The sequence below is a fragment of the Lepidochelys olivacea genome (assembly GCF_965140295.1).
Source record: "Lepidochelys olivacea isolate rLepOli2 genome assembly, chromosome: 14".
In the NCBI taxonomy this organism is placed as follows: Eukaryota; Metazoa; Chordata; order Testudines; family Cheloniidae; genus Lepidochelys; species Lepidochelys olivacea.
This window is the reverse complement of record NC_140424.1, coordinates 19,289,371-19,303,001: the sequence shown is the minus strand read 5'-3', so window position 1 is coordinate 19,303,001 and position 13,631 is coordinate 19,289,371. Positions and strand designations below refer to the sequence as shown.

Genomic DNA, 13,631 nt, shown 5'->3' with positions numbered 1-13,631 from the left:
TGAGATGGGTTGCATCAGTTGAACTTTGTGACGAATGACCTTCTTGCTCCTGGGAGAATTCCCCAGTACCCACAACCTCTTCACTGAATGGTGCCCAGGCATGTAGCTTTTCAGATAAAAAGTAAGGTGTAGGAGGTCTGACTAACTGTATGGTGTTAAGTACATTCTATCTTCCTCCAACATGCCGAATAGGTTGTGTGATTGCCGTGTCTCTCTGACTTTTTGAGTATTTTGATATGTTGTTCTTGATCCATGTCAGAGAGAACATGCAGCTTGCAGTTTTAAAGCTGTGATGCTGATAGTATGTCACTGAATGTCTTTGTATCAACTGGATGCAATATCTCTAGTGATACTTGAAACCCTGTGAAACTATTCCCCCATTTCTAATTTCATTGTGAAGGTGAAACCAGCTTTCTATGAAAATTTTCTCTAGGAAAACTAACAGAAGTAAAGGAATTTGGTTAGAATAAAGAACAGAAACTGGAGTAGGGGAGGGCGAGGTAGAAGTTGAAAATATCAGTATATTTTAAAATCTGTCTTTAAGTGTTACCATTTACAATGCATCTGTGTCCGGAAGTGGGACCTTTCTAATTGATTAAAATAATCTTCAAACAAACCAGCTCCACCCTCTGTTCCTGCCTACATTTACATCTTGTGTTCATCTCTTACTGTCAGGGCCTAGCTGATTGACTTACTCCTAAAATATCTTTATATTGCTTACATCCAAGCTTGTAAATCTTTGTTACCTTCAGAATACCTTCTGCATCCAGCTCTGTCTTGATCACTCCTTTGTCAAGGCTCTTATTCATGTCGTCATCTCCTATTCTGTGGTTTTGCTAAATCCTGATTCACCAACTTCTGTCTCTCTGTTTCTCGAATCTCAACTCCTCTTACCTGCAGATTGTTTTCGTTGCTCCTCCAGTACCAGACTAATTCTCTCCATGGTAGGTGGAAGGTCTCCCCGCCTCCCCTCGCCCTCAGGCAGTTTTTGCCATCTGGAAAAGCCTCCTAGCTCTTCTGTGATCAGTTGTCCTCCAGACTCTCTTTAAAATCCCAACTCAAGATCCATCTTTTCCCCTTGGCCTATGGCTTTCAATCCTGTTCTCTAGTGAAACAATCAAGTTCTACTTCCTGAATTTCTAGGCTTCATGCTCAGTCAATCTTCCTGTGGCTTCTATTTCCTTCACCACTGGTGTATTGGAGCTACAGTTACCACTTGGAACATCTATTATACAAGAGAAAAAAAAGGAGTACTTGTGACACCTTAGAGACTAACAAATTTATTTGAGCATAAGCTTTCGTAAGCTACTGCTCACTTCATGGGATGCATTTGTTAGTCTCTAAGGTGCCACAAGTACTCCTTTTCTTTTTGCGGATACAGACTAACATGGCTGCTACTCTGAAACCTGATATTATCCAAGGTATTATTGGTGGTAATTGTTGCAAAAAGATTCAGTGACGGTTCTGTGTGGTTCAGCCTGTTAAAAATAAAGTGCCTGGTAGTTTACACTAACAGTTCTGGGAACCAAAATTCAGTCCCTTTTTAGCTGCCTCTTAAAAACACAGCAACATAGAATTCTTGTGTCTTTTGGCGCTGGGCAGACAAAAATCTTGTCAAAAGGGTTTTGGTTTACAGGTTTGTTACAAATTGAGGCTGTAGGGCACCCACTCAGACCTGATGTGATAAAATCATGAGAGTTGGAAATATACAAGTCTCGCAGTATTTGGTGTTCTGAAAGTCCTCAGCTCCTGGAGTCAAGTGACTGTGTGAAAATTTCAGCATTTTTTAAAGAAAAAAGGTAAGTTTGTAGTCTTCCTGATTTCAGGGAAAATCTTGAAAACTTGCCTCAATGTATTTCTTTAAAAAACAAAAACAAAAACTGGCGATTATTTGGGGCCTGAGTTATGATTTTTGAATGCCTGTGATTGGCATTACTACTGAGTACTCTTTATGACCTGCTCGGTCCTAGTAGTTCATATTGAACATTCTCTTCTGATCCAAAACACTGTACTTTCCGCTTAGTGATAGTCTTGGATCCTGTTTTTCTCCCTGTTAACCTATGGGGATAATGGGAGAAAACTGATGCAGACCATTCCTTTGGTGTAGTAGCTAAGCACGGTCTTTGATACATTCCTGCTGCAGTGCAAGGTTCTTTGCTGGCATTGCATTATGAGCAGTGCAAAGTAGCACACTGACCGTCCTTATAGTCTAATTCCCCTGACACTTCCCAAATAATTGATTATTTGCTTCTTGGAGTATGAATTGTCCAGCAGATTTTGGTGATATATTGTTGAATACTCATGGAGCACACTATTAATCATTCTGGTTTGTAATCCGGTCAGATGTTCTTTCATAGGGATTTGTTACTGGGCCCGTCTGCTTAATTTTTACTCTTATTGATTTAGAGGAAAAAAAATCTTTTTTTGGACAATGCAGAGAGAGATGGTTGATGAGGGTAAGCAGGAAGTACTGAGCCATGAGGATGATGTTTGTTCGGGGAAAAACAGGTCTGTGATTGATCTGATTGATCGTTGGAGAGAGCAAACTGTGTGTGTGAGTGAGGGGAAGAAACAGTGTGTGTATACATGCAATCTACTATTCAGGGCTTCAGGTGCCTCTGACAGATATTTGAAACAAATCATAAAACCAGCAGCCTCCTCTTATCCCCAAACAAGAATATAGTAATAAAAAATTAACAATTGGAGGAAAACAATAGCCCACCCTGCCCACCAATCGCATCCCTCCTTGCTTCTTTCTCTCCCCTAAGCCTTGGAGAAACGGCTGGACTTTGGAACAGGGCCAGAAGGCTGACAGATATAGCTATTTCTCACCAAGGTGAGGAGAGGAGTTTTGTAATGCCTTTTTGCTGTGCCAGTCACCTCTCATTCCCATTGCCTTGTGGTCATCTGTTCTTGCTTGCTGCTGTTCACAGTTTGCCTGATGTTGTTGGATTGCATAGATGCATTAACTGATTTTTTAGAAGTGCCTTTCCTCTCCCCCCCCAATCTCCTCCCCTCCCCCCGCACTTTTTTGTGCTCTGGTGAGTAAATAATCGTCTGAGAGAACTCTGTTGACAAGCAGTAAGCATACTGGCAGATGTCAGCAAATATGTGGATCTAGGCTTTTCTATTGCTTTATAATTACCCTCCCTGCCCCTGCAAAAAAAAAAAAAAAATCTATAAAATGCCAAGTCTCAAGGACTCTGTGGCTTACAGTACATTTTAGTTGTTATTCCTGCCCTGAAGCAACTCTGAATTGGACATCTGTGATTCCTCAAGGACTACTAGATAAAGAGTGTACAAGATTTGTAGTGCTGGCTTCTCTTTTTAATTTTTATATTATTGCTGTATTCTGCAGAAGTGGATTTTAAAGGTTATTTGCCATGTAATTTGAAGCTGTATCCCCATGGTCTCCTATCTTCTGTGTCTCACATAGCAGCAAAGGGCAATTACTTGAATAATTGGTTCACATGCACGCAGTATAAAATTGCAGAGCTGATGGAGTCTTCAATGTCCCAGTTATACCCTTTCTGGTGCTTTTTCAGGCAATGGAGATGCCATCTTGGACAGTTACTCTTATAAATGCAATTAGGGCACCTAATGCCTGGGAATTATGCATCCTGCCTCTTCTCCATGGTTCTATTGTTGAGTCTGTCTTTCTCTCCCTACCCTTCATTGCTTGCCTGCTGACGTTCTGCCACACTTCCATGCAGCTGGGAGGGAAGGGATGGTTAGTATCATCTTGCATTATCATTTCATGAGCTGGCTTCTTAGATCACAAAGAATATTTAGAACTCTTTACCACCAAGATCTTTGCACGGGGTTGACTGCAGGCTTGCTTAAGGTCAGTCCTGAAGCTGGATCTCTTAAATGGTGTTGCAAGATTCAGCTGGTATGCACTCCATCTTAATATAGTTCACTTCCACAGCCCTGTGTGGCAGTCGTCATTCTTCCAGGAGAGTTGGACTGGTGGGCCCTCCCTTTACTTGCACGGGGCTAGTTTGCTCCCCATGGCAATCCAGTCCCTGGCCTTTCTGTTGAGACTGCGAACTACTTAAATTGTAAACTCCTTGGGGCGGGACCATCTTTTTGTTCTGCGTTTGTACAGTGGGGTCCTGGTCCATCCTCCTAGGCGTAGGATAATACAAATAATAATTTCTACGGCGCTAATTGTGGTGGTATGTTGTGATTTGGGATGGTCATCGACTAGAAACTACACTGAAATGACAAACCCATTGCACATAGGTCATTGGATAGTAAATTGTTTCAGACCAAGGCTGGATTTGAACTGTTGACATGAGATGAAAGGCTTTGTGTAGAACTGCCAGACCCTGAATTATCTTGTATTCTTTGACCCTGCTTGCCTGTCGGCTGAAATGCTGCATGTGGGGCCAGGTCAGCCAATATCTTTCTGCATTCCAAGGACGATTATGCAAGCAGTAATCTTTACCTTCTTTAATTCTGCCCTTGGGAAGAAGTGAGAAGTCATTATATGTTTCCCACTTCTTATTTCATGCATACAGGGATGAAGTACAGTGTTTCTGATACAGTTATACCTGACACATACCATTCTAAACAAAGGCTAACTTCTCTGACAAGAAGTCTTAATCTCAGGGTATGTCTACACTACGAAATTAGGTCGAATTTATAGAACTCGGATTTTTAGAAATTGTTTTTATATAGTCGATTGTGTGTGTCCCCACATAAAATGCTCTAAGTGCATTAACTCGGCGGAGTGCTTCCACAGTACCGAGGCTAGAGTCGACTTCCGGAGTGTTGCACTGTGGGTAGCTATCCCACAGTTCCCGCAGTCTCTCCTGCCCATTGGAATTCTGGGTTGAGATCCCAGTGCTTGATGGGGCTAAAACATTGTTGCGGGTGCTTCTGGGTACATATTGTCAGGCCCCCGTTCCCTCCCTCCCTCTGTGAAAGCAGCAGCAGACAATCGTTTCGCGCCTTTTTTTTTGAGTTACCTGTGCAGACACCATACCATGGCAAGCATGGAGCCCGCTCAGGTAACCGTCACCGTATGTCTCCTGGGTGCTGGCAGACATGGTACTGCATTGCTACACAGCAGCAGCAACCCATTGTTTTGTGGCAGCAGATGGTACAGTAGGACTGGTAGCTGTCATCGTCATGTCCGAAGTGCTCCTGGTCGCCTCTGTGAGATCGATCAGGAGCGCCTGGGCAGACATGGGCGCAGGGACTAAATTTGGAGTGACTTGACCAGGTCATTCTCTTTAGTCCTGCAGTCAGTCCTATTGAACCATCTTATGGTGAGCAGGCAGGTGATACGGATTGCTAGCAGTCCTATTGTACAGTCTTCTGCCGGGCAGGCAAGAGATGAGAATGGCTAGCAGTCCTATTGTACCATCTTCTGCCGAGCAACCATGAGATGTGGATGGCTTGCAGTCCTTCTGCACCATCTGCTGCCAGCCAAAGATGTAAAAGATAGATGGAGTGGATCAAAATAAGAAATAGACCAGATTTGTTTTGTACTCATTTGCTTCCCCCCCTCCACCCCCTCCCCCGGTCTAGGGGACTCATTCCTCTGGGTCACACTGCAGTCACTCACAGAGAAGGTGCAGCGAGGTAAATCTAGCCATGTATCAATCAGAGGCCAGACCAACCTGCTTGTTCCAATAAGAACAATTACTTACGTGCACCATTTCTTATTGGAACCATCCGTGAAGTCCTGCCTGAAATACTCCTTGATGTAAATCCACCCCCTTTATTGATTTTAATTCCCTGTAAGCCAACCCTGTAAGCCATGTCGTCAGTCGCCCCTCCCTCCATCAGAGCAATGGCAGACAATCGTTCCGCGCCTTTTTTCTGTGCGGACGCCATACCAAGGCAAGCATGGAGGCCACTCAGCTCACTTTGGCAATTAGGAGCACATTAAACACCACACGCATTATCCAGCAGTATATGCAGCACCAGAACCTGGCAGAGCGATACCGGGCGAGGAGGTGACGTCAGCGTGGTCACGTGAGTGATCAGGACATGGACACAGATTTCTCTGAAAGCATGGGCCCTGCCAATGCATGCATCATGGTGCTAATGGAGCAGGTTTATGCTGTGGAACGCCGATTCTGGGCTCGGGAAACAAGCACAGACTGGTGGGACCACATAGTGTTGCAGGTCTGGGATGATTCCCAATGGCTGCGAAACTTTCGCATGCGTAAGGGCACTTTCATGGAACTTTGTGACTTGTTTTCCCCTGCCCTGAAGCACATGAATGCGCAAGATGAGAGCAGCCCTCACAGTTGAGAAGCGAGTGGCGATAGCCCTGTGGAAGCTTGCAACGCCAGACAGCTACCGGTCAGTTGGGAATCAATTTGGAGTGGGCAAATCTACTGTGGGGGCTGCTGTGATGCAAGTAGCCCACGCAATCAAAGATCTGCTGATATCAAGGGTAGTGACCCTGGGAAACGTGCAGGTCATAGTGGATGGCTTTGCTGCAATGGGATTCCCTAACTGTGGTGGGGCCATAGACGGAACCCATATCCCTATCTTGGCACCGGAGCACCAAGCCTGTGAGTACGTAAACCGCAAGGGGTACTTTCAGTAGTGCTGCAAGCTTTGGTGGATCACAAGGGACGCTTCACCAACATCAACGTGGGATGGCCGGGAAAGGTACATGATGCTCGCATCTTCAGGAACTCTGGTCTGTTTCAAAAGCTGCAGGAAGGAACTTTATTCCCAGACCAGAAAATAACTGTTGGGGATGTTGAAATGCCTATAGTTATCCTTGGGGACCCAGCCTACCCCTTAATGCCATGGCTCATGAAGCCGTACACAGGCAGCCTGGACAGTAGTCGGGAGCTGTTCCACTACAGGCTGAGTAAGTGCAGAATGGTGGTAGAATGTGCATTTGGACGTTTAAAGGCGCGCTGGCGCAGTTTACTGACTTGCTTAGACCTCAGCGAAACCAATATTCCCACTGTTATTACTGCTTGCTGTGCGCTCCACAATATCTGTGAGAGTAAGGGGGAGACATTTATGGCGGGGTGGGAGGTTGAGGCAAATCGCCTGGCTGCTGGTTACGCGCAGCCAGACACCAGGGCAGTTAGAAGAGTACAGGAGGGCACGGTACGCATCAGAGAAGCTTTGGAAAACCAGTTTTTCATGACTGGCCAGGCTATGGTGTGAAAGTTCTGTTTGTTTCTCTTTGATGAAAGCCCCCGCCCCTTGGTTCACTCTACTTCCCTGTAAGCTGATCACCGCTTGCAGAGTCAATAAAGTCATTGTTGCTTCACATTCATGCATTCTTTATTCATTCATCACACAAATAGGGGGATGACTACCAAGGTAGCCCAGGACGGGTGGTGGAAGAGGGAAGGAAAATGCCACACAGCACTTTAAAAGTTTAAAACTTTAAAATTTATTGAATGCCAGCCTTCTGTTGCTTGGGCAATCCTCTGGAGTGGAGTGGCTGGGTGGCCGGAGGCCCCCCCCAACCGCATTCTTGGGCGTCTGGGTGTGGAGGCTATGGAACTTGGGGAGGAGGGCGGTTGGTTACAGAGGGGCTGCAGTGGCAGTCTGTGCTCCAGCTGCCTTTGCTGCAGCTCAGCCATACACTGGAGCATATTGGTTTGATCCTCCAGCAGCCTCAGCATTGAATCCTGCCTCCTCTCATCATGCTGCCGCCACATTTGAGCTTCAGCCCTCTCTTCAGCCCACCACCTCTCGTCCCGGTCATTTTGTGCTTTCCTGCACTCTGACATTATTTGCCTCCACGCATTCGTCTGTGCTCTGTCAGTGTGGGAGGACAGCATGAGCTCAGAGAACATTTCATCACAAGTGCTTTTTTTTTTCTTTCTAATCTTCACTAGCCTCTGGGAAGGAGAAGATCCTGTGATCATTGAAACACATACAGCTGGGGGAGAAAAAAAAGGGACAGCAGTATTTAAAAAGACACATTTTATAAAACAGTGGCTACACTCTTTCAGGGTAAACCTTGCTGTTAACATTACATACATAGCACATGTGCTTTCGTTACAAGGTCTCATTTTGCCCCCCCCCCCACCGCGTGGCTACCCCCTCAACCTTCCCCCTTCCCCGTGGCTAACAGCAGGGAACATTTCTGTTCAGCCACAGGCAAACAGCCGAGCAGGAACTGGCACCTCTGAGTGTCCCCTGAAGAAAAGCACCCTATTTCAACCAGGTGACCATGAATGATATCTCACTCTCCTGAGGATAACACAGAGAGATAAAGAACGGATGTTGTTTGAACGCCAGCAAACATACACTGCAGTGCTTTGTTGTACAGTGATTCCCGAGTACGTGTTACTGGCCTGGAGTGGTAAAGCGTCCTACCATGGAGGACACAATAAGGTTTCCTTCCTTTTGCAAAGGCTTTGGGAGTACATCCAGGACAGCCACGAATGCCAGGGCAAATTAATCCTTTCACATGCTTACTTTTAAACCATGTATAGTATTTTAAAAGGCACACTGACCGGAGGTCCCTTCTCCGCCTGCCGGGTTCAGGAGGCAGCCTTGGGTGGGTTCGGGGGGTACTGGCTCCAGGTCCAGGGTGAGAAACAGTTCCTGGCTGTCGGGAAAACCGGTTTCTCCGCTTGCTTGCTGAGAGCTGTCTACAACCTCCTCCTCCTCATCATCTTCTTCGTCCCCAAAACCTGTTTCTGTGTTGCCTCCATCTCCATTGAAGGAGTCAAACAACGCGGCTGGGGTAGTGGTGGCTGAACCCCCTAAAATGGCATGCAGCTCATCATAGAAGCGGCATGTTTGGGGCTCTGACCCGGAGCGGCTGTTCGCCTCTCTGGTTTTCTGGTAGGCTTGCCTCAGCTCCTTAAGTTTCACACGGCACTGCTTCGGGTCCCTGTTATGGCCTCTGTCCTTCATGCCCTGGGAGATTTTGACAAAGGTTTTGGCATTTCGAAAACTGGAACGGAGTTCTGATAGCACGGATTCCTCTCCCCATACAGCAATCAGATCCCGCACCTCCCATTCAGTCCATGCTGGAGCTCTTTTGCGATTCTGGGACTCCATCATGGTCACCTGTGCTGATGAGCTCTGCATGGTCACCTGCAGCTTGCCACGCTGGCCAAACAGGAAATGAGATTCAAAAGTTCGTGGTTCTTTTCCTGTCTACCTGGCCAGTGCATCTGAGTTGAGAGTGCTGTCCAGAGCGGTCACAATGGAGCACTCTGGGATAGCTCCCGGAGGCCAATACCGTCGAATTGTGTCCACAGTACCCCAAATTCGAGCCGGCAAGGCTGATTTAAGCGCTAATCCACTTGTCAGGGGTGGAGTAAGGAAATCGATTTTAAGAGCCCTTTAAGTTGAAAAAAAGGGCTTCATCGTGTGGACGGATGCAGGTTTACATTGATTTAATGCTGCTAAATTCGACCTAAAATCCTAATGTAGACCAGGGCTCAGACTGCACTGAGTCTGTTTATTTTGATAGATTAGTAAAGGGATATAAGTCAATGTGTAAGCCTTTATTTTTAACAAGCTTGTTTTTACAGAAATCTAGGAGCAAAATAAATGTTTCCAGGAATTGTTTTCATGTTAATTGTAATAGTTTATTTTTAAGGGCATGGCATTCCCTTGCATTGTATTTAACCCAAACATTTTGCTCATGTATGAGAACTAGGACTCAAAATGAAATGTAAATTTGGTTTGGTTTTAGTTTTCATGATATAAGGTAGGTGGTAGTAATCAGGTCAAGAAATCTGTTTTCAAAATATTTTTATCCTGTCAAATTTTTTCTTTCAAGGAGAACAGAAATTGGAAGGTGGGATATTGAGATTCAGTGTGTGCTTCTTTGTAATGTAGTCTTTGCCTTTTATTGTCCATCTCCAGGGTGCACTCCTAGAAAGTGTGGAAGAGGCATAACAGACGCAGTAATCACCAGGGAGGAAGCTGAAAGAATCCGTAGGTAATTTTTCTTTTAGCCTTAAAAAATTACCTTAGTCGCGTTGGACTAGAGGCAAGTGGGATTACACTGGAAGTGTTTACAGCATGTCATTGGTGCAAAGGCTATTAGCTGAGGACGAAGGCTAACAGTTCAGGGTGCTAAAATCTTTTCCAAAGTCTTTTTCTATTTTGGAACTGGCTGCTCTAGTCATCTGGGACAGACTCTGTCTTATTCACTGGAGGTTGGAAGACTCATGTCCCAGTGGAAGGAAATATGGGATTGTCCTGGATTGAATTAGAGATTTTCATTTGCTCCATTGTTCCTGATCAGACTTTCCCCCATTTTTTGTAACCCATCTCCTTTCTGTGCATACTAGTAGCTATGAACTGCTGTGAGCTATGAGCTAGAGCTAACAAAATGCAGTAAGGCAGATGGTTTCTTCTATGACGCCAATGTGCGGTGCTCTGGTCAAGTGCTAAGAGATGCTTCAACTTGACACAGCTAGGCAGGTGAACAGCCTAATTGAATACCAACTGCTTTCAGTAACCAAACACTAGGGGCTGTCTGAGTGATGTGGTCTGTATTATAAACTATGGGTTGACTGAGAACACTGCTTCTAAGGCTATGTCAACACTAGCACTTTTGTTAGTAAAACATTTGTAGGTCAGGGGTGTGAAAAAAACACTCCCTCCCTCCCCCACCCCCCATCTGACGTAAGTTTCACGGACAGAAGTGCTGGTGTGGACAGTGTTACGTCGGTGGGAGACTCTCTCCTGCTGACGTAGCTACTGCTGCTTGTTGGGGGCGGTTTAACTATGCCGGCAAAGAGAGCTCTCTCCCACCAGCATAGAGCAGCTTCTTGGGAGACCGTACAGCGGCACAGCTGTAGCGGTACAGCTGTGCTGCTGTAAGGTCTGTAGTGTAGACGTAGCTTTTAGACTCCCAGCCCCATGCGGATGCGCGATTAGTATCGATCCCAGTCCTCACATATTGTAATGGCTTGTTCAACAGCCGAGTCAAAGGTCCATCCCTTTCAAATTTTGGTCTCTTGTTTTTGATACTCCAGTATAATGTAGAGATTTTGTATTATTGTTCTTAGAATCGAAATGTAGGCCTCTTCACATTAGTCCTGTTTGGCAGGATATCTTTGGAAGCCAGGTTTTAAAAAATTTTTTATAAGCGTCTTTGGGATTCCCTCAAGAGGGCTGAGAATGCCCCCCATTGCAGCCACCTTCTTGCAAGCAAGTGTTCTACCCTTCTTGGTGTCATGGGTTTATTTGCCTGCTTGTGACTTGTAACTGCAAGACCATAAGGATTTCAAGCAAATGACAACTCTCTTCACTAATGCACATTACATATGTTGTGTTGGCTAATATTTATCCGACAGCTGTACATTGTAAATTATATTGTTAAGGACAAAGAGGTCTTGCTGTAGTTCTAATTTGAGACTGTTGTTTCACCCGCAGAATAGCGGAGAGGGGACTGTCCTTGGGAGGATCTGATGGAGGGGTGAGCAGCATCCTGTTTCCTTTTTCATTCTTCTGTTATCCAGGCAAGGTTTTCAGGTTTTAAATGCATTTGTGGGAGGGGGCAAGGGGAGGAAGTAGGATGGATAATTCCTCTGGTTTCCACCCTGATTTGTCAATATCTCCTCATGGAAATGTTGGTCTTTCTCAATAGTAAAGATCATGGCATTTGCATTATAACTTACTCATTCCCTGTTGTTCAGTTTGTAACAGTCTGCACTCTGGTGCATGGTAGTATGCTATGGATTATGGATGCTATTAACTATAGCAGTGGTGCATTGACCTCTGACTCCTGGTTCTTCAAAACTGTGCCTCTAAAATAAACTTAGATCAGTTTTGGGGTAACATGAAACATATTTGGTGCCTCAAGAAGACCTTTGAAAAACATTCTGTTTAAAAACAATTCTCTTCCTTTGATATACATTCCCTTTCATTTCTCTTCCCTCTCTCTTTATTCCTCAGCATATTTGTGTGAGGAATAGAATCTTTAGTTCTGAAGAGTTGGCTGCTTATTCCCCACCTATATTGGTAGTCTGTGACATCCCAGTTTGTGGTAGATGATGATGTGATTGTTAAAGCCTGGTATGACTACTTGCATGCTTAAAGTTAAGCACCTGCTTTTGTCTTCTGCTGAATTAGGACTAGAAAGGAAATGAGCAAGGAGCTGATAGAATTTTGAGAAACTCTTCTGTCATTTTCATGCAGATATCTTTGTCAGTAAGGAATGAGGGAAATGAGACACACAAACAAAAATTGTTTCTAAATCAAGGGTTCAAGTCTATTCCTAGGAGGCCTCAGTATAGCAGCCCTTTAATGAGCACTTCCCCAAAACCCCATGGAGAACAACCACTCATCTGGGAAGAAGAAAAGGAGGACTTGTGGCACCTTAGAGACTAACAAATTTATTTGAGCATAAGCTTTCGAGAGCTACAGCTCACTTCATCCGATGAAGTTAGGAGGGGAAGGAGTTAAATGTTAAAGTTTAAAAAAAGCCCTTATTCACTCAGACTAATAATACCATTTGCTTTTTCCTGCAGTTTATGCTACTTTTGGCTGTTGTGGCCTTTATTTTTCCTGACTTTTTTCAGCTGTTTGTAATCCCAGTTTACTTTCCCTTCAGTTTCTCTCACTAACCATGTGCCACAACTCTCCAGTCACAATCCTTGCACAGGTGGAGTGACATATAAGACTTGTGGAAATGCAAGATATGTTTACCAAAGATTCCTTTATTTTTCAGGCAGACTTTGTTTCAGTGTAATGCCGACAGACTCCGGTCGTCAGCAGACAGGATTGAACCGGGGACCTCTGGAGCCTAGTGCATGAGCCTCTACCGCAAGAGCTAAAAGCCAATTTGCTCTTAGCTAAAGCTGTAGAGCAGACTCATTTAACTCTCTCTCTAAGTGGTCTGGGTGCCACTAGATGTGGCAGAACACCACACCCAAGGAGGTGTGTGAGTTATATAAGCACTCAGATCATCACGTCTGTCTCAGATCTATGGATTTGTCTTTGTCCTTCGCAGTGTAGAAATATAGTTGCAGCTACAAAATTAATAGTTTGATTAACTACTGAATAAGTGACTTCATTTTGTCTTGTTTTAGTCAAAGCAAGGAAAAGCTTGGTGTAATGCTTGTTTTCCTTCTGTATCCCATTTCTGTCCACCCTTTTTATGAGTAGGTGCTGGATGTAGGTTTCCTTCTGTTGGATGTCTGTTTCTATGTAATATGATTCAATCATACAGTTCCAATCTACTAATCTGGAACCTAGCCTTTGCCACACAAATTTTCTTTTTCTCTAATGGCAAAAACCCAGTAATCCTTACTTTAGCAAGGTCCCCATTGAAATTATTGGGAGGTTTGCTTGAGTAAAGATGGAAAGATTTGGTCCTGAGAGACAAGGTTCTTGCTTTAAAGCCAATTTCCCCGAGTGTCGGTGTATCCCTGTGGGTGGGGTGCAAAGAACTGTCTAAGGGAATGTAAACGGGCCTCTCACTTGTCCTCTAAAGTCTCAGTTTTCATTTTTAACCCTCCCCCATAAATCTCCAGTTTATGGTTGTGAAGAAAACCTTGAAAACACAAGCTGAGTGTAACCAATGCAGAAATGCCTTCCCAACTTTTCAGAGACCCTGAAACAAAAACTCTTAGGTGTGAACTGCTTCATTTCAATGAAAAAAGAAAAGGAGTACTTGTGGCACCTTAGAGACTAACCAATTTATTTGAGCATGA

At 44.6% G+C, this 13,631-nt stretch overlaps 1 protein-coding gene across 3 annotated transcripts in view; it reads left to right on the top strand.

Moving 5' to 3' along the window:
* OGFOD3 (2-oxoglutarate and iron dependent oxygenase domain containing 3) overlaps positions 1-13,631 on the top strand; it is a 97,032-nt gene that overhangs the window by 9,021 nt on the left and 74,380 nt on the right. For all 3 annotated transcript variants that reach the window (XM_084646800.1, XM_084646798.1, XM_084646799.1), the window contains exons 3-4: positions 9,829-9,904; positions 11,350-11,392. In XM_084646800.1, coding sequence (XP_084502926.1) covers positions 9,829-9,904; positions 11,350-11,392 — 119 coding nt within the window. The remainder of the gene's footprint in view (positions 1-9,828; positions 9,905-11,349; positions 11,393-13,631) is intronic.